This window comes from Oryza glaberrima, chromosome 6, assembly GCF_000147395.1.
Source record: "Oryza glaberrima chromosome 6, OglaRS2, whole genome shotgun sequence".
In the NCBI taxonomy this organism is placed as follows: Eukaryota; Viridiplantae; Streptophyta; class Magnoliopsida; order Poales; family Poaceae; genus Oryza; species Oryza glaberrima.
Window position 1 is genome coordinate 19,645,965 of NC_068331.1, and position 24,044 is coordinate 19,670,008.

Here is a 24,044-nt window from a genome sequence, read left to right on the forward strand (position 1 = left end):
TAAAATATCAAAATTTCTTATATTAGAGGACGGAGGGAGTACCTCCGGAAGATGTTTAATTGGGTTTTTTCTCTTTTAGTGAATAGCTGTAATGATTATAATAATATAGCAGAAAAAATATACAAAATTATAGTCATGAAAGACTATAATTAGGGAAAAAAACAAACCACCACACACCGATGCTCCAATCACACACCAAAGATTTGGCATAGAATCGGCCACTGCTATGAGAGATCAGATGTTGCCAGACCTCCTAAGGGTTGCCACTAAGTCGTCTACAAACGTCTCTAAACAATTGAAAGGATGGCTTTAGAACATTGCCATGTGACCGGAACATTTTGTTTGTAGCTTGCTCCAACTAAAATGTTATAAAAAGAAAATATAATTTCGTCAATAGGATTTTGAAGTAGCATAAGCCCACACTTTATTTAAGCCATATTTTACACAATTCTGAATTCAGTTTTTTTAGCTGAGTATTCTTAGCCGCACAAATCCATAGATCTTGGATATGCAATTACATTAATAACATTTGGATAAATCATTTTATTCCCATTTTAAATAAAATAGAAAAATTTAAATAAAATAATATAATTTAATAAACAAGCTTCAAATCCAGTTTCGATTTATGATATGGACTGCAATGCCAAACAGCCTTTGGAGTACTAAAGTCCTTTATTTTTTTTTAAGAAGACCAGCGCGGCCCACTGGCAGTGGCAGAGTACTGTAGGGCACCCACCCTACGAAGCAGCAAGTGAGCAGCCGCGGAGCGGAACCCTCTCGAGGGTTTCAGTTTCACTTCAAACCCCCCCCCCCCACAAAACCAAACAAACAAACCCTCGTCGAGCTCGATCCCCCGCGGCGCCTCACCCCCTTCCTCTCCCTTGCCGCCTCTCGCCCCCACTCCGCCGCCGCCGCCGCCTCGCCTCCCGCGGGATCGCGCCATGGCATTGAACGCCCCCGTCCTCGTGCTGAGTAAGCGCGCCCCCCTCCCCTTCCCCTGCTCTCCCTCCCTCCCCGTGGCTAGGGTTATGGCCCCTCCCGCGTTTCCCGCCTCGGATCTTTTCCATAGGAAACGGTGGTTGTTTCGTGCCTTCTAGGTTTTCGATTTGGTGGTGTCTGTTTGACACCCCCCTCCCCTCGTGTGGTGGGGGGTTTACCTTATCTCTTGGTGTGAACCCGAGATTTGGTTTTGGTGTTATGGTTTTGTTAGGTTTTTGTCATTCTGATCTGATCCCTGTCGCTTCCGTTTATGCGGGAACTTCTCTCTGATTTTGTTTTGTTTTTTTTTGTTTTGATTTGAGCAGAGGACTCGCTGAAGCGGGAGTCCGGCACGAAGGTTCACCATGCCAACATCCAGGCCGCCAAGGTGAGGACAGACTCTTATAAGCTTTTTATATACTGTCTGGATGTGGTGAAGTTGTTTTTTTTTTATTGTACTGTAGGTGATAATTATCACACAGTCAATTAGGGGTAACCGGTGCTAAACAAGATGTCAGATTATTTTTGTTATACCCTTCTTTGGACAGCACATAGTAGGTGTTTTAGATGTAGGCATATGTAGCAACTTAAGCTGTTTTTGTGATTGTTGCGACCCAACCATTGCTTTTGCATTATTTTCTGTTTTAGATTAAAATTTTAAGACCTAGCTGGCTGTCTGGCTAGCTGTAAAAATTGTTAATTTTGAGAACAGAAATGAATTTTCCTGTCACTTGGTAAAACCGTGATCAATTGCTCTGCAGGCTGTGGCAGACATCATCCGTACTACACTCGGTCCTCGGTCCATGTTGAAGATGCTTCTGGATGCTTCTGGAGGTGCTGTCTGAACTCTAATCTAGTGTATAAACACTTCAGTATTGCACTTTTCACGGTGCACACTTGATGATTATTTACTTGTATTGAATAAGCTTTGGTACAGTTGTGCTTCATTCTATTGTATATCTGTTAATTTTCGTGTCGTCCCACTCATAATGCTAGCCTGCCATAGCCTTTTCAGAGGAATACGTTATGTTTAAACACAAGACACTAGATTCCCACTATTTACCACTGAAAGTTGGGTGTATACACAGATATCCTTCCGAAGGGCACAGCCACGAATAAGTTACTAATCCAAATTTGTTCTTTATTGTGTATCTGTGTAAAAATCCCTCCCTAGTCAATATGTTGGCTCTATATGTTTGATGTTGTTACGTTCTGATGCAAGAGCAGTTGGATTAAATTAACTCACTTATTAAAGTTGACATTGGCTAATTGTTTTTTATTTGTACATTTATTTATTACCTACTCAATTATCCCATAGACTACTACTCAATCCTCCCATAGACTAATGTGCTTCCTAAGTAATACAAATCAGGATCAGTGTCTTTCACAAAGTATTTGACAGATCTCGATTGCTGTAGACATACATAATATTTTGGCCATATTGCTGTAATAAATGGGCTTTTCATAACCTTTTCTAAATCTTCACAGGACTAGAATTTGTAAATAAAATTTGTCGCTAACATATTAACTGTGTTTTAACCTTTTTTGAGCCGTGCCAACATTGTAAATGCATTTGCAAATTGCAACAACATAAAACTGCACATGTTTGAAGAAACCATGCCAAGACGCCTATTTCTAAGTTACTAAACCAATGCTTGAAAATTATGCCTGCATTCTCACTTCCACAAAGACTAGTTCCACCGATGTTTGAATTGGATTGCCACTAGATGTCTCACGTGAAGAGCAGCATTAATTATTTTGTCGCTTGCACACAATGATTTTTACTCAGCTTTTACACCTTTATGTATGGAAATGGCTTGTTTTTTTATTTTTTCTCTATATTTTCACATCAATGATCTTTCCTTCACTTTTCTACTTTTGTTTTTTAAAAAAAGTGAAAACAGTAGTTGAGTGTCACTTGTTGCTTATATTAACCATAACTAGTATTAATGATGACCATCGTTTACTCAAAAAAGTTGAGTCTCTTCTGGGCAATGACAAAGCAGTTCAGCCATGTTGCATGTGATCCTTTTGAACTGGTTTTACTCAATGGATAGTCCAAACAGGCTTTTGCACCACATTATTAGGTCACTTGCATACTTTTGTTTATGCCATTTGCAACTTGCGCCTTCATTTGTATATAGCTTTTTAAGAAAATTATCGTGAGTACTTTTGTGCAGTACATTATGCTGAGAACGGAGATAGAAGATAATTCATTTTCTATCTCATCACCTTGGAGGCATTTCTGTTTTCACATTTGCAATTTTCCTGGTTTTACAAGGTCCATTGTATTTGGGTTCTTTCTGTTTTTGCAGGTATTGTGGTTACTAATGATGGCAATGCTATATTGCGAGAAATAGATATTGCACATCCTGCTGCCAAGGTATGTGGAACGTTAGATGTTTTCTCTCTGTTGAGTACTACTGATGAAATTATTAGTCTGATGTGTTAAATTGCCAATATTTTCTGCTAATGTATGAATTAGTATTTAATCTAACTTTCTTGTCACTCTTTGGCAGTCTATGATTGAGCTAAGCCGTACACAGGATGAAGAAGTTGGTGATGGCACAACATCTGTCATTGTTTTAGGTATGTGTTCCCTGATTCATTCAGTTTCATTCAGTTTTATTTAAATGTCATATGAGATCGCAACACTAGGATATCGTGACATCTCTTTCTGGTCGAACTAAAACACTTGGCTATTACTATGAACTGCAAAGTCATCAATAAACGTCTGTGGCAACTGTCAAGGAAAGTTAGCAAACCCCACTACAAATTTTAAGCTAACTCTGCATGATTAAGTAAGATTATTTTGGTGTGTTAGGGGTAGAATAGCAATAACTTGTAGGTGCTCCATCAGATCAATGTGAGCAACTTTGTTGGATTTTATCATTTTCTTCTGATGCACTAACTTTAATTATTATTTTTTAGCTGGTGAGATGCTCCATGTTGCAGAAGCATTCATTGATAAGCACTACCACCCAACTGTTATTTGCCGAGGTATTGCTTGATCATTGTATCAGATGGTGTTATTTCCTTTGTTGATTTTTTAGTCTGTTCTGAAACATTTAGTGTCTCTCATTTTCAGCATACACCAAAGCTCTTGAGGATGCTTTAGCTGTCCTTGACAAAATTGCAATGCATGTTGACGTGAATGACCGTAAGTATATGTCAAGCTTATTACAAATATTGCAAATTTTAGTTTGGAGAATCTATGTATCGTCTTCTGTGTTTTTGTTACTGATTTGAGTGAGATGTACCATAATGCAGGTGCTGCTATGCTAGGGCTAGTGAAGAGCTCTATTGGTACAAAATTCACGGGTCAGTTTGGTGACCTTATTGCTGTAAGTATTTCTTTTATTCAAGATTTGAGTGCCACACAACTTCTCGGTTAAGTGTGTTCAGTTTATAGTTTATCTGACGTCTTGTTGTACTATGCTCAGGACCTTGCTATTGATGCTACTACAACAGCAGGTGTTGACCTAGGTCAAGGTATGCGTGAAGTTGATATCAAGAAATATATCAAAGTGGAGAAGGTTCCTGGTGGTCAGTTAGAGGATTCACGGGTTCTTAAAGGAGTTATGTTCAATAAAGATGTTGTAGCTCCTGGAAAAATGAGAAGGAAGATAGTCAACCCCCGCATTATCCTTCTGGATTGCCCTGTTGAGTACAAGAAAGGAGAAAACCAGACCAATGCTGAACTGATGAAGGAAGAAGATTGGTAAGGGATGGATAAATTCAAATGTTTTGCCAATTTGAATTGTTGAACTATTGTGGTGCTATTGAAGCAATGTAGCATGGAATAATTTGTAAATATGCTATTTCAGGCAGGTTCTGCTAGAGATGGAGGAAGAATACATAAAGAACCTCTGTGCGCAGATTTTAAAATTCAAGCCTGATTTAGTTGTCACAGAGAAAGGTCTCAGTGATCTTGCTATCCATTACCTAAGCAAGGCTGGTGTTAGTGCAATTCGTAGGCTAAGGAAGACTGATAACAACAGGATTGCTAAGGCTTGTGGAGCAGTCATAGTGAACAGGCCAGAGGAGCTTCAAGAATCGGATGTTGGAACAAGAGCTGGCCTCTTTGAGGTCAAGAAGATAGGTGATGAATTCTTTACCTTCATTGTCGACTGCAAAGATCCCAAGGCATGCACTGTTCTTTTGAGGGGAGCAAGCAAGGATGTCCTGAATGAGGTTGAGAGGAACCTTCAGGTATTTGTTAATGTTCCTGTGGTACCTGTAATTTTGCATGCCATGTTCACCAATAACCATTTCTTATTCTTTTTGACAGGATGCCATGTCTGTTGCAAGGAACATTTTGAAAAACCCAAAACTTTTACCTGGAGGTGGTGCTACCGAGCTGACTGTATCAGCAGCACTGAAGCAAAAGAGTTCTTCAGTTGAAGGTGTAGAAAAGGTACTTTTTCAGCATATTTTTATGTTAGTGATTTAAAAGGTTAGCAAAGTGTTCTCATAAGGAGGTGCTTGCCTATTTGTATGTTTGTCTAAGTCATTCATCAATGCAGCATTCATTAGTTTTTTTAATGGCTACTTTCTGTTTTGTGACTATGTTATATCTTATTTATATTTTGTTTGTTTGGATCAGTGGCCCTATGAAGCTGCTGCTTTAGCATTTGAAGCAATTCCAAGAACTTTGGCTCAAAATTGTGGGTTGAATGTCATCAGGATAATGACACAACTCCAGGGAAAGGTAATAATTAAACTCTTCTTGTTAGCACTTGTGGAAATGTTGGAAGCTGGGGCTCTCAGTCTCAGAGGAGGGACTCCAGCATTCATGGATCCTGTCTAGAGTGCTTCACTTCTTCAATGGCTGACTGTTGAAAATAAGCTAGAGGGAAGATGGGGTTAAGTTTCTGGGTAGAGATTTGACTAGGGCTTGTCTGAAAAGAAATACGGAAGCTTTTGTGATGTTTGATTTTCTTTTTTAGTTTGTTGAGTGGGCATAAGCATATCATAGCAATAGTTTCAGATTACTGATCTTTTTACAGGATATGTTGGTAAGTACTTCGTGAGACCCTCAGGACAGACCTAAATTTCCAACTACTGAGTATAATGGAAAGGACAGTAATGAAACTGTGAATTGTCCTTATATACCGACTCAGGAATAATTATTAATCTTATTGACAACCTAGTATTCCATCTTTGCATCATGTTTCTTGAGGGCATGTGCAACAGTACTCTCTCCGTTCCAAAATATAACTACTTCTAGCACTTAGAATTGTTCCAAAATATAACAACTTCTCAATCAACATTCTCTTCCCAACCAATCACAACCCTTCACCATTCACTTTTTCCACATGTCTCCACTTCTCAACTAATCACAACCTCTCCCCATTTAATTCTACCTACTTTCTTAATAACCGTGTCCAACTCTAGAACTTCTTAGGGCATGTACAATGGTCTTTATTAGCGGTCTCTCTTTATTATCATGCAAGTATATTTGGTGACGTGGAAGAGAGAGGAAGAAGGAAAGAGAAAGATGGTTTCTACGCATGACAACGGCATAGAGTCGGCTCTTAGCATTTATTAGGAAATTTTTTGTTGCATTTAGTCTAATAAAGGAAAGATGACTAGTAAGAAAGTATTTTGGTACATTAATGGTTAGAGACCATATTGTCTTAACTATTGTAACGTGATAGCCTCTAATTAACGTAGAGACCATACCGGTCTCTACCTTTGTACTTGCCCTAAGGGACGGAGGTAGTAATTAGTAGCGGGCTCTTAACATTTCTAATTATGAATATTTACTAACATGGAAGAGAGCGAAAGAGGAGACAACATCCTCAGCAACGACTCTTAGCCTCTATAAAATGGAAACTTGGCTGCATGAGGGTGGAAAAAGTGAAAAAACAATAATCATTTTTTTGTGGTTAATAGTTAGCCATTGTTGTCTCAACTGTTGTAAGGGCAGTCTCTAAATGATCTTGTATTGTCTGAGCTCATACTGGGCTCTACCTTTGAACATGCACCAAGTAGTACTTAGAGAAGTAATTGTATTTGCATTACTTTTTGTTACCTGTTTCTAAATGTCTGTTTTTTCAGCATGCAAATGGTGAAAATGCGTGGGTTGGCATTGACGGAAGGAGCGGTGACATTGTTGACATGAAAGAGCGGAAGGTTGGCCTTTTTCTCCATGTGCACTGCTGCATATATCCTGCTTATGTTGTGTACACATTAAAACACCATAGTATTGCCTTGTCGCAGATCTGGGATTCTTACAGTGTCAAGGCACAAACGTTCAAGACAGCTATCGAGGCAGCTTGCATGCTTCTTAGGATCGACGACATCGTCAGCGGTATCAAGAAGAAGCAGGCTCCTGGAGCCTCAGCTCCTAAACAGCCTCAGATCGAACAGGAGGGTGACGCGGACAATGAGCAGATGATCCCAGAGTAGAACTTGTGTGCTGTTGGTGTGAGGAGCCTGCACTGGCGATGTTATGCTCTAAAGCCAGAGTAAGCCCATGAAGGGAGAACGGCTAGTTTGACATGTGAAGCTTTTGCGAGTTGTGTTTCTTGAATGTTTGTTCTTGGCTAAGCCTCCATGGTTTTTTCTGGTTTTAGTTTGAAAATGTGCCGCTTTTATATGTTTGATTTAGGGGCACGATGAGGTTTCTCGTTCTGTGTATTGTATCAGCATTTTGGGATCCCACGTTCTGCGGGGTTAGCTGCTGTTCGTTTTATTAATGTACCTCGTACTGGACGGCTACCGGAACTTTGATTAAGCAACAAAACTAGTATTAGCTTTATGACTTGCATTCCTTAAATCGGAGAAAGAAATTCCTGTTAGACTTATGTTTCTGCTTGATCATTTTATGTTTCTCTATATCAATCTTATACTCCCTCTAGCATTGCCCATATTCATATAGATGTTAATGAATCTAGGCACACATATATATCTATATTTATTAACATATATATATGAATGTTAGTAATGCTAGAAAGTCTTATAATATGAAATGGGGGAAGAAGATCATTTTACCATTGTATGTCCTTGGGTGCGGTTGACTTGTGACTCATCTCACTTTACAACATGCATGATGTACCTATATGAATCTATTTTTTGGTCATAGCGACGGTGATTAGCACTGATGATGGATGTTGGTGTCATCTATCGTACGCACATTGCCTATAGAGTGTTTAGTATGAGTTTAAAAATGCCTGTAATATACCACGCTTTGTTTAAAGTTTAGATGTTATGTTTGTTGACACATACTGGCGAAAGAAAGTAAGAAACAGACCACAGATACTGGCAGTATAAATGTTTGGAAAAAGGCATAACCCTTCTTTTTCTAATGTGAACCACGATTTTCAAAAGTTCAAATCTTTCTTTCCCTGTTATAAAAATTGAAGGTGATTCTAGCGCGCGTCCAGCATCATGTCACGCGTGCGGCATGCGCTCGTCCAATTTGGTTCGGTATCATTCCATCACACGTCCGATTTTTTGTGCGACGTTGCATCTCATCCACGTCCATTGTCGTCCGCGCATATTTGTGTAGTCCATGAGTCTGACCACGTGCAATCATTTGCCCATGTGGGACACCCGCAAGCGATTAGACCCGTGTGGATTGCACGTATCCTGCGGCTCGCGTGACGTGCTTATATGAGAAACTAATTAAGATCCAAAGCTAGTGTTCTTCTCCCGCATGCAGACATGGTAGAACCAATGCTTGCCATGCCACTGGCCGCCATGGCGCTAGTGTTGGTTTGCAGGCTGGCCGTCAGTGGGGACTACTTCCCTACCGAACCAACTAGAACTCCAAAGTGATTTCCTCATTGACGGTTGGTAGCATGTGACGGTTGACGGGGTACCCATGCCCGACGCCTACGGGGGCAAGTGCCCAAGTTGAACATTGTCGAGCTTGGTGTGCGAGCCGATGTGCTGAACTAACTTATCCACGTGACGGTGGGGAAGCCACCAAGGCACTATGCTGCCCGCTCATCACCAGCCTGGCTGTCCTGGACGTCGTGGCTATCAACACCAACGTGCTCGGCGTCAACCTTGACGTCCCCATCGATCTGTCCCTTCCTCAACTATTGTGGATACAAGGTCCCCATCAGCTTTCAGTCTACCTAATCAAGCTCTTAAATTATTACTTATCCAGTCAGATGCTTGCTTGCATCATGCTAGTTTGCATGCAATGTGTGCTAGGATGGCAATGTGTGCTAGGCTGGTAGTTAGCTTCCTTAGTTACCGGAGACATCAGCGAGAAGATGGTGACACCACCAATGTCAAATTGCACAAGAACTAGTTCTCCATCCTGATTCCCGATTTTCAGCATGCAACACCACCTTGCCTGCTCATATCCCCCGATGAGCGCGAAACGCTGACCTAGGTGAAAAAGGAAGGCATCCCTCAATACAGCAGTCGAGTGCTGCTACCCGGAAGTATGACGGGCTACGGGTTAACATGGTGCTAGCATGGTTTGTCAGAGCTGAACTTGACGCGGTGGGTAGCAACAACGCCACTGTCATCCATTAGCTCGATGCATGTTACTCTGTGTTTAGTTACTTCATGTGCGACACGTACGACTCTATTTCTGCTTGCTGTGCGATAGAGTTTCGCGAAGGAGCTCACTGTATGTGTTGATATGCTCCGTGTAACCTAGCACGAACGCACCGTTGTCATCGTTGTGCATGCTGTTTGCTTGGACCACTAACATTGTACATATCCCTAGTGGCTACTCCAGAGTAATTTAATCTTGTGTTTCGTGACCCGTACATGCAAATTAGTCGATCATCGCCATTCACCGTCAAATGCATTGTTCGGATGCAGTCTGCAGAACAGATGGAACACATACAATAAACACTGGTGTTGGTAGGAAGCAAATATTCCACAACTTGGAATCATCCTGGAAAAATATTTTCAGTGGCAAAACTACACAAAAGTTAAATTTTGCGTGTGTACAACTGTATCAAAGGCCAGATTGTTAACCTAACGAGGACCGCTAGTCGACGGTATCCCATTGCAACGATCATGTACGGGATAAATCATGGGGCACATGCGCAAGGTAATGAGCCACTCGCGCTGCTGCCACTCATCAACACACGCGGAGCTACGTGCACCTTGGTGCCAACGCCCACGTAGCACAACACCATCCAATTCATCCCTCTTGCTCTGCCATGTGAAACCATCCGATTCATCTTTCTCTACTCTGCCACGTGGAAAGTTGTGCTGCTCCACACCAATGCTAGCTAGCTGCCTAGCGTTGTATGAAGGGAGAAAAGCACATATGTACAAGAGCCTATAAAAAGTTTCGAAGAGGTTGGTGATGATACGGATAGGTGGGAATGCTACGAGTATACGACGGTACCAGGACTAATACTCAAAAGTACCAGATCTTATGATACTATAGTACTAAATCTTATGATACCATATAGGCACTACATTTGATACCCATCGGTGCCAGACTACCTGATCCAATACCATTGGTACCAGGGCTGATATCCATGTATCAAATCTCATCTAATATTATATGGGTACCAAGTCACATACTTTAATGGTACCAAATCTAATAGATATGTGTATCAGGTCTGATACTTATCAATAGTAGACTATCGAGTCTGATACCTATTGGTACCAATCTGATTCATAGGTACCATCGTACCAGGTCTTATCTGATACCATATAGGTACCAGGTATCACTAGAGTTTTTGTGATGGTATCGCAAATAGCAGTGTAGTTGCTAGTGGTGATACCTCCTAAGCTGAGGTGATGATACTTGTAGGCACTTATGATGATACCTGCTTAAATAAAAATGATGATACATGTAACTATCGATGGTGATACTTCTCAGGTATCAATATAGTTATATATACTTGTACTTGTGATGATGCATGCACTGGTGCACCGGTTACCACCTGCACATGCGGATCCATGAAAGTCTAGTTCTACCATGCAGTCATACATGAGGACTCTACTATGTCTTGGGCCATCGTGCATGCATGTACACATTCACTAAGTGCATGGACCCCACTATGCATGACCCGATTGCGGCATATGTACCAAACACACTTAGGTATATACTCCATGAGAGAGTGGAAACAGAGGCGGCCCTGAAGGCCATAGAGCTGTTGGTGCCAGGCCACGGTTTAAGACTCAATCCTGTGCGACGGGATCTCGTTATATAGTTTTTCTTTAACGTAAAGTTAAAATCCGTGGACATTAGTTGTTACTCAAAGTCTTCAACATGAATTCCAAACTAAAATCACTAAAAAGTCGCAATAAACTTATTAATAATAAATAAAAAGTAAACCTATTCATTTCAAACTTAGTAACCATAATTTTGTTTCAAGTTGTTATATGATTTATTGCTAATAATCTTCCATTCGAGGATTTAATATGTATAACCAAATTTGTCTTCACTCGTTGATTATTAGCAATAAATCATATAACAATCTTGGAACAAAAATTACAAAATAAATGAAACCCAAAAATTTCACCAAAAACCCCTTCACCTTTCCTAAAATCTTTCCCAAATCTCCCCTCATTCAATGCCCGAACGGAACGCAAACCCAGGCAGGAGAGAGCAGCGTTTCCGTTCTCACCAGCCCCCAAAATCCCCCCCCCGCCATGCCCGACTCCTCCGCCGATCCCCAACCCCCACTCCAACCCTCCGCCGCCGCCGCCAACCCCGATCCCGACATGCCGCCGCGGAAGGCCCCCGCCGCCGGCGGCGGCAAGCTCAAGCGGCCCCTCACCCTGAAGCTGCGCGCCGCCGCCGAGCAGCGCCTGGCCCACCTCCGCGCCCGCCTCCGCCTCCACCCGCTGCCCCCGCCGCCGCCGCGCGCCCTCGCGCCCGAGGGGTCCCCCGAGGAGGCGGCGCTCCGTGCCCTCGGCCTCCTCGGCTTCGCCCGCCTCGGCCCCGCCTTCTCCTCCTCCGCCTCCGAGCCCCTCCGCCCCGACCTCGTCGCCCACCTCGTCGCCTACTACGACCCGCCCCAGCGCCGCAGCTTCGTCCGCGGCGTCCGCGTCGCCGTCACGCGGAAGCACTTCGCCGACGCGCTCTGCCTCCCCTGCAAGCCGTCCCCCGCCGCGGCCCCGCCGCCGCCCGAGGATGCGGACCCCGCCGCGGTCGCCGCCGCCGCCATGGAGCTCTTGCAGGCCTACGTCCTGCCGCCGTTCCAGGGCGACGACATGTGCATACTACCCCCCGAGGTGGCCGCCGCGGAGCAGGCGGTGAGGGACGGGTCGGCGCATAGGGTTGACTGGGCGGGCCTGATCTGGGGCCTCGTCGAGAAGGAGATGCAGGATTTGCCCAAGAGGGACGATGGGCTGTGCTACTACGGGGCGTATCTGCAGAGGCTCATCTGGGCGCAAAAGCCGGAGCTGTTCGAGCGCACGGAGGAGGGAGAGAGAGGAGGAGAGGTTGTCTTGGAGGTGTCCGACATGGATGAGGAGGACGGGGAGGATGATACGGATGTGAAGAGCAAGAGCATGGAGGAGTTGGAGTCGGGGGATGCAGATGCTGATGCGAAGAACAGTAACTTGGAAAAGTCGGAGGCCGGGGGTGCAGATTTGAGGAGCAATTGCTTGGAGGAGCTGGTGTCGGGTGATGCGGATGTACGGGGGACGAGCGCGGAGGAATTGGAATCGCATGTTGAGGACAAGGTGAGTAAGGGATTGGAGGAAACTCGTGCAGAAGATGTGGATGCAAATCATATGGACTTGGATGAATCAGAGGCTGTGGATGAGGATGCAAAAGGCAAGAGCTTTGGTGAATCGGAGATGGGGTTTGTGTCTGTGGAAGAAGTTTCTGTTACACATGAGGTGATGCTTCCTAATTACGAGGAGGTGGCGACAGAGGGAGATGGCGATACAGCAATGGCTGCGGTAGAAAATGATGCAGGCTCATTGGCAGAAACAGTAGTGATGACACATGAGGAGTTTGTGGCAGTGCCTGAGGATGATGAAGAAGAGGCAGATGGGGATGAGGAGAATGATGCAACAGGGTTGAGCTTGGGCATCGGCTCCGCCAATGATTATGACAGTACAGATGGTGAAGAGGATGCAAATGTGGAGAATCTGGGTGAGGGTGATAGTGGCAATGAAGAGGCAGAGGAATCAGAGGAAGATGCATTTGGGCAGTATAGGGGCGAAGATATGAATTGGACAATGGGGGATGAGAAGGATCACGGGAGTGATTTTGTAAACCTTCAGTTCGATAATTTGAACAAAGGTGATGATGAGATCAGGAATGAAGTCAGCTACGATGATGGATTCTCTGGAAAGATGGGATCTTTGCATGGGATGACATCCACAAACCTTCTGCAGGCAATGAGCTCAATTCCTGCGACATACAATGTTTCAGAGAACGCGCCTGACCTGTCGTCCGGAGAATTCTTGGCTATGGGGGCTGATGCTCATAAAAATGGACTGGACCTAGGGACTGGGAGCTCATATTTCTTTGAGAATAATGGGAAGAGGCACATTGGAGAAATTGAAGAGTACAATGACCCTATGCCAGGCCATGAGCAGTTTGACCAGAGAAATCCAAATAAGAGAATGCGGAACAGCAACAATAGTAGTATACCACCTGGATCATCAGTCTTCAATGCACATTTTGCAGAACCCTTTCAGAGCTTGATGAGCAAAGCTAGCATGTTCTATGAACAGAAAGAGAGAGAACTTCAAGATGTTCTGGTGGAGAAGCAATATTTGGCCAACATGCTCCAGGAGAAGGAACAAATTATCCAGTCGTTGAACTCAGCCAGGTTTGAGCAAGAGAATAAGTGGCAAGCAGAGCTTAGACGCTTTGAGCATGATCTGAATGTGATGGCACAATTGGTTACTGGTTATAGGAGGGCATTGAAACAGAACCGAGCCTCTTTTGATGAGTACAGGAAGAAGTTCCCATGTGACAAGCCTCGTTATTGTGATGTTGCTGGTGGCGGTGGCCTTGTTCTTAGTGTCAAGGAGTTGGAGAAGAAGCGGTTGGAGGAGGTGCAGCAGAAACTTGCAATAGCAAATGAAATGATTGAAAACTTCCAGCATGAATGGTTTTCAAAGCTTGATGACTGGGCACGTTCTATCCATTTTATATGGTGCAGAACAGAAGAACTGATTCGGGAGATCAATCTTCTCAGGGAAAAAAGAAAAGCAACAGTTACAAACCCAGCTACAGAAGAAGCGAAAGTTACAACCCCAGCTACAGAATTAGCGGAAGTCACAACCGCAGCTACAGGAGTGGAAGTTACAACTCCAGCTACAGAAAAGGTGGAAGTTACAACCCCAGCTACAGAAAAGGTGGAAGTTACAACCCCAGCTACAGAAAAGGTGGAAGTTACAACCCCAGCTACAGAAGAAGCGAAAATTACAACCGCAGCTACAGAAGAGGTGGAAGTTACAACCCCAGCTACAGAAGAAGTGGAAGTTACAACCCCATCTACAAAAGAAGTGGAAGTTACAATTGCAGCTACAGAAGAAGCGGAAGTTACAACCCCAGCTACAGAAGAAGCGGAAGTTTCAACCCCAGCTACAGAAGAAGTGGAAGGTACAACCCCAGCTACAGAAAAAGTGGAAGGTACAACCCCAGCTACAGAAGAATGAGTTCTCACTTTCCTGACATTCAGAGGTATGTGGATATCATGCAAACCAACATCTTGATTTCTTGTGATATGGATAAATTTGTTGGTTAGGACTGAGAAGATTAAGTAATCTGTTGTATTAGGGATGAATGTAATTGTTGATACTCTTAGGAGACGTATGTTTTTGGTATAGTTGGGAAGAATTTCTTTACATATTTAAGAGTGTGCATACTGCATGATATTTAGAACTGTATCTAAGCTATTATTTGAAGCGTCCATACATTTTTATGAGAGATGTTTTCTTAGAATGAAGAGTAAAAGTGATAGGAGGTAAAGAAAATTTCCTTATTTGCCACTGAAAGTTGCACTCTTTTCTTACTTCCACACAAAGCTGTCCATTTCCTCGTACGCCTTTCGTGTTCCTTCGATGTCTTGCTCTCCATCTAACACCAATACGCTGTTAACTGAGTTGTGAAAAGACCACTTTGCTGGCAGTGGAAGCCTCATTGCTGTTGCTGCACTTGCTCCTTAAGTTGGTGGGGTCCTTACTGCTGCACTGAATACCTCCTATGAGCCACTAGCCTACCGCCCATTCTTGTTCAACAGCTTTGATGATATTCGATTTGAGTTGCTCCATGCTGGATAGATCTGGCTTCATGAGTTAGTTTAATACTCCTTCTGATCTCCCTATCTAATTTCCTTTTTCAAATTCTGCATGGATGGCTGGATGCCCTCCAGGTTTCCAGGGGCCTCCATTGGGGTGGCTGCTTGTGTGGCAAGCTTGCCGATGGTTTTGTGTGCCATCTCCTGGTCTTCCTCTACTCCCATGATTTTGATGTATTGGCTGCTGCCACTGACAAAGAAGAGCCTGCTGACTTCCTAGCTATGTAACTTTGTACATATCTATATTTAATATGTTATAACGGTAGGAGTCTCTCCTACCGTTTCTCGTCAAAAAAACTTTGAGCTGCCAGTCATACCCATCCTCCAGATCTGCCACCACTGCCTTGAACCACCAGTTGACGAGCTCCAGTTCATGTGGGGGCAAAGTTTGCTGTTTTTACAAAATTCTGAGCTCTAAGGGTGGTACTCTTGTGGCTTGGTGATGTGGATGTCACAAAAGGGTAGAGAAGTTGAACTAGTGGTGTACAAGGGAATAACAAATTATGAATGAAAAATATGGAAAGTGCATCGTGAGATGGAAAATAAGGAATTTTCTCTAGGTTGAATAATGAAACGAACTCATTAACTCATTCCACGAGGTATTTATGACATCCTTTTATTTAGTTATGCCACTTGATGTATTCCCTGTTTTAACAGTCGAGGATGACTAATAAGGAGGTAATGGTCTTGAAGGAGGCTGGGGTTAATTTGGAATGCCGAGGTTACCTCGTACTAGGTAGTTCAAGGTGAAAAACGGAATCTAGCACAGTTCAAGACTTTTCCCCTTTTTTCTTAAAACAAAAAAGGAAATTGCCTTTGAGCATCAAATCTTTTGTAGAACCAGTCCCAGTATCATATTAGTAATTAGTTATTGCCTTGCTAGATTTGCACATGGTGCATTTTTCTTTTTATCTTGTTGATTCATAAAGGTACATGCGTGTATTATGTACTAAAACATTATCATCCTCATACAACCCTATTAAATTTGCGCAAAACCCAAAGTTACCCTGTGTGTGATAAAGAGCAATAGAGTCTGGTTAGAAAATGCCAATGTATGGTTGATAGTTGATACATAAATTTCATGCTGAGATTGTTTATACTTGTTTGCTTTTTTTTTTTTGGAGTAAGCTATCTTCCTATAAAGGACCTTAGTCAACTTAGTATTTCAAATCAGAACTGACTATTGGGGCCAGTTTTGCATCCACACAACCTTGATTTGATAGAGGAGATTGCCATTCATATTTTTGGGCATTCATGAGTGATGAGCTTAGATGCGTAGTTAACTTCTTCTTCTTCTTTCCTTTTTTTTTTTTTTTTTGAAAAATAACATGCAGATATGCACCTCATGCGTTCTGAAATAGTTAGAATCCTTTGATGTTTTCCGTAAGTTAAAATTTGCTAAAGGAAATTCTAAAATTGTGGTCTTGCCACAAGATATCAAAAAACATGGTTCACTTATTAACTAGAAGACACTCTTTAAGTTTGTATTTCGTAGTAATTTGATGCTGGACACTTATCCTGTTAAAATAACATATTTGACTGATTCAGGGAGCAACTTTCGAAAATGGCCTCACTGCTTCTGTTTTCTCCATCGAACTTGTTTAGCCTGAATTCTTTTTCGCTTTCTCTCTTTACACAATCTGGGTCCAAAGAGGATGATTATACATGCATTGTTCAAGAAGGCGCTGTGCACTAGACGGTCGACAGGGTGTTGGCTAGGTCCAACATGACTAGTGAATTCCAAGCAATTAGCAAGCATATTGCATAAAAGTTACACAATAGAACAAACAAGTAGCAGCACAAGGACCTCCAAGGATGGTTAGCTGCCTAATGAGCCATCTAATGGCTAATCGGTGCGGCTATCTAGCGCTTAGCGACTAGGGCCAAACTTTTAGAACACTGAATACATGTACCAAGGGCAAAATAGACTTTCTGCAAACCTTATCTTTCTTCACTTGGGTGGAAATAATATAATGATGCTCGCAGAGTCCATCAGCAAGTAACACAATTTTGGAATGTCTTGTAGCAAATCCCGCAATTTTGGAGTGCCCTGCAGCAAAATTTCCTTTCATTAGTAATATGTAGTTATGTACTTGTTCTACTTATTTAAATATGAGAAAAATCCACAATACATGACTTCCTCATACTTCTGTGGTCAAACTCAAGTGAAAAAGGGTTCTATAGCATGAAAAATTCATTGATGTTGCTCCATATACCATCAATGTTCTGTTACACTTAATACCTTCAAATGGCTGACCTGTTAATGTTTTTACTAGTTCTGTCAGCTTGAGCCTCCCAACCGTTCCGCACTCACCTTTCTTGGTTCTAGCCTGAGCTTCATCCCCTTTCCTCAAAATCACCCCCTTCCTTTTGAAATCAGGGTTAGAAGACCCCATGTGATGATGGTCAGAATGAAACAGCAGGGGAGCAAGTGCTCTATCCGGCAAAGGCTCCTGCACATGTGAGGCGGGTGTTGTGCAGGAGAGCAAGCAAATGCGGTGCATTAGTTTGAGGCGATGTTTAGACGACTAGGTTGCCATCATGGAATACCATAGCCGGGGCACTTTGACAGCTCAGAGTTCTCTGATACAGCTAGATCATCACATATGGAAAGATTTAACGGGTGTCTAGAACAGAGAATGAAGCAAAAAATTGAGGGCAAATTCTGCTCCATGGGATAAGGTCCCTTACCAACCTGGTTCTATCTCCAGTTCCTGTCAGAGATGAGTTAGCCCACCTGCACTATATCCATGCCTCCATTGCAGGTCAATCAATCATCGATAGACCAAGATGCATCTAGATGTTTTTGCTATGTAGTATTTCACAGGGCACATTGGTCTAAAGAACAAAAATCTCTATTACTCTAAGGCCTTGTTTGGTTAGTCCCACCCACAAGGGGATTGAGGGGGATTTGGAGGGGAATAATTCCATACATATTGAGATGTGGAATTAATCTCCCTCAATCCCCTCCAACCCCTCCCTCACGGGGAATAACTGAACAAGGTCTAAATGAGTTTTCGGCCGTTGGCTCTCCCAACTCCACCGCGCTATGTGCGTAACCTCCTGTTATCCCCTACAAAACTGAAAAAGCCAACTTCCCCAAAAGACCAGCTACCCAGAAAAACTGGTTCAGATCTGCTTGGTTCGGTGCCACCCTCACCAGAGATCCCACATGTTGCTGCTGTCCCTCGTATATTGTTATGTTCTGTAGCACTGCACATGTATTTGGCTAGTAATACAGGAATATGGCAGATGGTGACTACCATATAATGGTAAAAAATATGAACAGAGCAACCTTTTCATGGTATTAAAGTGTACCAAAATATTTCAATGGTAAATAGTGGAGGTCCCGACTCCTGAGTCCCACTTCTAATGGTGTATTTGTTTGGTCATGTTTTGAAATGCACTTCATTAGAGGAAATAATTTATTGGATTTTAGATGTTGATACATTCAATACAAGTGATGAAACTTCAGTCATGAAAACCATTACGTTTTTATATTTTAAACGAGTTGAAACCACATGCTGGCATGCTGCATTCATTACAATGCCACCTGCCAATTAGAGGTAACTTCGAGGATTATGCTATAATTTTTTGTTTTGATTCGTTGTTGCTAAGTTATTAAATTGTTCTAAAACTCACATGACTGGAGTGCTGATAATGTGCATGGTTCTGGCATTTTGTGACTGAGTTTCAGCATTTTTTGTTCATGCCATCCATTTGTTTGTCATGTGCAACTATGCAGTATCCAGGATCACGAATATCCTTATTGAGTTTTTGATCTTGCATATGTTTGGTCTGGCATAAATTGTATCAATGTTCAACATTATTTATAGATTTTATTTGTTTGTTAGCAGGATGTTCAGTGAGCCATGTTTTCCGGGAACTAACATCATTCTCTGTGTGCTAGGTTCTGATGTGAAGATGCCTACTGGCCTCCCCACTATGGCAATGTCATTGTGGATCTGACGAACTCTCCCTCAGAAATGCACTCCAATTCGATGGGTATTTTCATGTCAAGCCCGCGCATCAGCGATGTAGCTACCTGGTGGTATATTCTAGTAAAGATCGGCATTAATCCCACTTGTAACGTATCCTTGTTCAAGGACGGTTAAACGGTTAGTGCTTAATTTAGATGCCCTTTTGACGCAATCACTTTGCTGGGCTCCTGTTGGATAGAACAAAATTGTGCATTCTCATCCTCTGTTTGCAGTGATAGTTCAGTACTTCAGTCGTAATGCAGATTTTTCTTCCATTGTCATGTCTTCGGTTATACCAATGAGTGAGAGGTAATGGATTTGGAAGATATCCCTGTGACCTGGCTGGCATTAGATTATAGCTGACACAACACTAGACATCTGTTCATGTGTGGAGAAAACCACTAGAGATGTGGTAGAAAAGCTGTGTGCACGTTGGATTGTTGGAAAGCTGGTGTCTGCTAAAGTTTTCATAAGCACAAGATTGTAGCTGTGTAGTGAGGTTGCCATTTTGGTTGCAAATTGTGGAAATTCTGAGTTCATTGTTCAGGCTGAGATGGCATGCTTGAAAACTTAGTTTGATCTGCCTGCTTAAGCTTGTACAATGGAAGCTAACAATTGGTAGGGATACAGCTACAAGTTGACCAACATTTGCGATATATTTTTTGTTCTTTTTGAGAGGAAACATGGCGAATCTTACATGTAGAACAGGGTCTAACACCAAAGTTTTGCAAGAACATTAACGTCACATGAAAGATAGGCAGTATTCTGGAAGACGTAGTTGATGGCAGCCTGCCATTCATCAGTGACAAGCAATAAGCATGTTTTGGTTGAAATTAAGTAAAATCTGAGATGCATAAATTTCAGAGGAGCAGAAAGTCAGAAACAGGTACGTCCTATGCACTCTCCTTTTGCACAGTTAGCAGCTTCTTTTTAGGTCTCCCCATTTTCCCCCTTTTGCTTTTCATGCCAAGATATGTTCCCTGTAAAAACAGCCTGATGTTTGACATGTCCTAATATCGTTGCAAGATATATAAAATGGCTAAATAATAAAAAGGCAACTGAACATTCTCTCTTATCTTTTCCCCTCTGAAGTTTAGTAGCGAGTAAAAAATTATTGCACAGTTCGTCAATGTAATTGAGGATTTGTCTTGGCAAAGGAAAATGAAAAAGAGGACCCAGTGAATGTTCAGTTTCCTATGAAATTCTTATGAAATCATAGGTGAAGGAAAAAAAATCTTCCAATTTTCACATGCCCAATTCCTCCAAACCGAATTGAGTGAACAATACTTAAATCCTGTAGGAATTGGATCCTCCAATTTCCTTCTAAAGTTCCTACGATCCGAAGAAACCCTGAAGATATATATCTGCCCTCATTTAGTCCATGATTGCATATCTTTTTTTTTTCTGGCCTCTTTTCCTAAATTTTATTTAATTTGTCAATTATTCCCAAAGTGGGCTGTACGGCTGCTCGACATGTGAGCTCTCGTTGTAACCGTAGCCGTAAGTGTAGTAGCACGGCTCTCTGACGAACTCGTACCCTGCCACGGCGGCGGCGAGGCCGTCGCCGTCGCCGTCGACGCACCAGCCGCCGCCCATGTCGTGCCCCATCGCCGGCGGCAACTCCGCCCGCGCCCAGTACTCGAACGGCGGCGCCGAGCACGAGCCCGGCCGGCTGCTGCCACCACCGTCGAAGTCGGACAGCGACAGCACGTCATCCAGCTGATCCAGCCTGCCGCCGTCGCCGCTCGCCGGCGAGCCGCCGTCGCCGGAGGAGGACCCCAACGGCGGCGCCGACGTCGGCGCCGGGGCAGCCCCGGCGCCGCCGAGCTCGGCCTCGAGGGACCGCATGACGCGGCTCAGCCGGTCGTCGGCGTCGTCGCCTTCCGGCTGCTGCTCCGCCGCCGCAGCCGCCGCCGGCGTGTCGTCGAGCAGCTCCATCAGGAACGCCCCGTCGACGACGACCACATCCGCCTGATGACCACCGGCGCCGCCGCCGCCGTAGCTGGACTGATCCGGCACCGGCACGGCGGCGCCGCCGCCGCCCTGCAAGACGTGGCGATCCATTCGTGTAGTATGGAAACCGTGGAAAGAATCGATCGAGTTGGTGGTGGTGGTGGCGAAAGGCGAGAAAGACGAAGGAGGTATATATAGCCGAGGACACGTACGTACGACGAGAGTGGGTGGTGGTTTACTTAATTAGACAGTGCCACTATACTATCTCTGTGTTTAATACGACCGTTCACCTTTATAAATGAAGTTTTACCTTTCGTCTCTTTGAAAACTACCGCCTCTATACTAAAATATACTACCTCCATCACAAAACATAACAACTTTCAGCTATAAATCTAGACATATATGTGCCCAAATTTATTGCTAGAAATGCTAATATTTTAGAGCGGAGGGAATATAAACCTAATACTGAATATATAATCTAGTAATACAAATTTAAGCAGCCACCTATTTAGATTGGGCCAAGATCAGCGGATCCACAATTCTACTAGAGGGGAAGGCTTATCTCCGACTTCCTCCTCAAGACCCCACTTCTCTTTATTCTCTCCCTCTTCTTCCTCCTTCCCTGTCCCCTTTTTCTCAATGGTGATTCAACGGAGTAGCACCCACGCTGAATCCGTCTTTAAATTAGGACTGTCTATATTAACACAAGATATATCTAATCCAACATAAATTGCTATATTTTGGGACGAAAGAAATATGTAAGTATAATTAATTTTGGTGTGACTTATTTTATCATTAAAGTTACTCCAAATATGGCTTATATTTTTCATACTTTCACTAAATTTCTGAATAAAACAGTGTTTAAAAGTCTGTATTGTCATATATTTTATAAACGGAGGGTTAGAGTTGATAACATGTAGTACGTAGTAGCGTGTACTGGCTGTTGCACGCTTGTTCCCCATGTGCAGCTGACTTGGCTGCACAACTCAACTAGTAGCTAGACAACGACGGGCCTTTCCTTCGTATATATAGTGTGTCACTGGGAGGGGCGAAAAAAAAAAACTAGATAGCGTACAAGTTTATATGTATACCTCGTGTTACCCATGTGTTTATAACCGCGTTTAATTTACATCCTTCCAAGAGGCAAGAGCATTTGTAAGATGCAGAAAGAGAAAGAAAGTAGGTGTGACAATGGCTTTTTTAAACGGTCAAGTCACCGGGTCAGTGTCGTATATTTGTTGTGAAGGTGATTGGGTTTGATCATAAAAAAATTGGCATACCTATTGGACATCATTTCTATTTTCTAGTTCTTTTCCCTTCTAATTTTGTGGCCAAATATATAGCTTCGTAGAAGAAGAAATGCGTGGTATTGAGAGGGAGGTACACTGGTACACAAAATATTTTCCTGGACGCCGGCCCCGGTAGATTCCAGACGAACCGTAAGTGGTGTTGTCTGGAAAAACCGGTCGACCGGCACCGGGCTACTGCCCACACGGGAAAATGCATTATCCCGTGCGGGCGTCTTAATCCGACCGCACGGATAATCCCCATTATCCCGTGCGGCTCCTTAAGAGAAACGTATGAAAAAATCAATTTTTGCGTGCGGGCATATTAAGTAGACCGCACGCGAAAATACCTCTCCCTCTCACCCACTTCAAAATTTTCACACCTCCTCTCCCTTCCTTTACTTTTTTATTTTCACTCCCCTCTCTCTCTCACTTCCCTCCTCTCTATCTCTTTTTCCATCTCTTTATCTTCTCCTCTCCTCTCCTCTCCACAGGACGCGGCTGGCTCGGCGGCGCCGCCGACGAGGTGGCGGCCAGGAATGGGCGCGAGGCGACGCGGCGGCTGGAGACGAGGCGACGATCGGGCGGGCGTGACGGCGAGAGGCTCGGTAGACGGCGGCGGTGAGCGACTCGGGAGTGGCCGCGAGGGGTGACGGCAACTGGCCCCCACTCAATCCGGCGGCAGCGGCCATCCCCCGCCCAGATCTAGCGGCGGTGGCCATCCCTACCCGGATCCATACGGATACGGCGGCGGTGGCGGCCGGCACAATGGTGGCGGCGGCCGGGAGTGGTGGGCTTGAGAGCGGCGGCAGTGGTTGGTCGTAACGGCGAGCGGCTCGGGTGCGACGGCAACCGGTCCACGCGCGGATCCGGCGGTGGCGGCTGTCCCTCGCCCGGATCTGGTGGCGGTGGCCATCCCCGGCCCAGATCCGTGCGGATCCGGTGGCGGTGGCGTCCGGCACGACAGTGGCAGTGGTGGGCGGGCTCGACGGCGGCTGCGCGGAGCGGTGGCGGCGTCGTGATGACGACGAGTTGCGGTGGCAGCTGGTTGCGGCGGCGGTGGCGGCGGCCGGGTGTGGCCGGGTGATGTGGCGGCACGACGACGGCGATGACGACGACGGGAGCGGCGGCGAGCGATTCTAGGGTTAGGGTTAGGTTTTCATTTTATTTTATTTTTTTGTGCATGCGGACGGTATAAGTTGACTAGACGGGATAGTCGATTATCTCGTGCAGTCCACTTAACATATGTGGTTAGGCCGCCGCACGTGAAAATATTGATTTTTTTCAAACCCCTGGGTGTAGACGGGTGCTACCTCCGCACGGAAAAATGGATTTTGACCGCACGGAGAAAAGGATTTTGTATGTGGTGGAGGATGTGATGCCGGTGGGATATTTAGGATGACTAGCTAGTCACATGCCTGTGCATTGTTACAACGGGATATGGAGAAAATATTTTTTTCTTTGTTTTTACTTTCTTTAAGTTATGATGTGGAGGCGCATTGCAACGGGTTATGGGACTTTTTTTTTTCTTTTCCAATTTTTTCTTTCGGTTTTCTGGGACTTGAAAAGGGTGCGGACGGAACAGTTTTTTTTTTTTTATTTTTGGAACGTGGGATAGGTGGAAACCGGAGGACAACTCC

The 24,044-nt window shown here is 43.9% G+C and overlaps 3 protein-coding genes across 3 annotated transcripts; 2 read left to right on the forward strand and 1 right to left on the reverse strand.

Moving 5' to 3' along the window:
• The first annotated feature begins 809 nt into the window (after positions 1-809).
• LOC127776817 (T-complex protein 1 subunit gamma) lies at positions 810-7,744 on the forward strand. The gene is made up of 14 exons (XM_052303368.1): positions 810-972; positions 1,305-1,366; positions 1,740-1,812; positions 3,294-3,361; positions 3,498-3,567; positions 3,910-3,978; positions 4,067-4,138; positions 4,249-4,322; positions 4,422-4,699; positions 4,806-5,190; positions 5,270-5,395; positions 5,585-5,689; positions 7,042-7,116; positions 7,204-7,744. Exons 1-14 carry the CDS (start codon positions 942-944, stop codon positions 7,390-7,392), a joined length of 1,677 nt encoding a protein of 558 aa, XP_052159328.1. The 5' UTR covers positions 810-941; the 3' UTR covers positions 7,393-7,744.
• A 3,777-nt stretch (positions 7,745-11,521) lies between these two features.
• LOC127776110 (uncharacterized) lies at positions 11,522-19,491 on the forward strand. Its single transcript, XM_052302445.1, has 2 exons — positions 11,522-14,569; positions 19,096-19,491. The coding sequence occupies exon 1, from the start codon at positions 11,569-11,571 to the stop codon at positions 14,542-14,544; it is 2,976 nt and encodes a 991-aa protein (XP_052158405.1). The 5' UTR covers positions 11,522-11,568; the 3' UTR covers positions 14,545-14,569; positions 19,096-19,491.
• An 800-nt stretch (positions 19,492-20,291) lies between these two features.
• LOC127776111 (uncharacterized) lies at positions 20,292-21,293 on the reverse strand. The gene has a single exon (XM_052302446.1). The coding sequence runs from the start codon at positions 21,227-21,229 to the stop codon at positions 20,606-20,608; it is 624 nt and encodes a 207-aa protein (XP_052158406.1). The 5' UTR covers positions 21,230-21,293; the 3' UTR covers positions 20,292-20,605.
• Positions 21,294-24,044: the final 2,751 nt, after the last annotated feature.

What these genes read in the sequence shown, in the direction of transcription:
- LOC127776111 (XM_052302446.1), bottom strand. Translation starts at nt 21,229, where the DNA reads ATGGATCGCCACGTCTTGCAGGGCGGCGGCGGCGCCGCCGTGCCGGTG.
- LOC127776110 (XM_052302445.1), top strand. Translation starts at nt 11,569, where the DNA reads ATGCCCGACTCCTCCGCCGATCCCCAACCCCCACTCCAACCCTCCGCC.
- LOC127776817 (XM_052303368.1), top strand. Translation starts at nt 942, where the DNA reads ATGGCATTGAACGCCCCCGTCCTCGTGCTGA. An exon ending in TTGCACATCCTGCTGCCAAG is followed by an intron (nt 3,362 to 3,497) that starts GTATGTGGAACG and finishes ACTCTTTGGCAG; the next exon opens with TCTATGATTGAGCTAAGCCG. An exon ending in TGACACAACTCCAGGGAAAG is followed by an intron (nt 5,690 to 7,041) that starts GTAATAATTAAA and finishes CTGTTTTTTCAG; the next exon opens with CATGCAAATGGTGAAAATGC.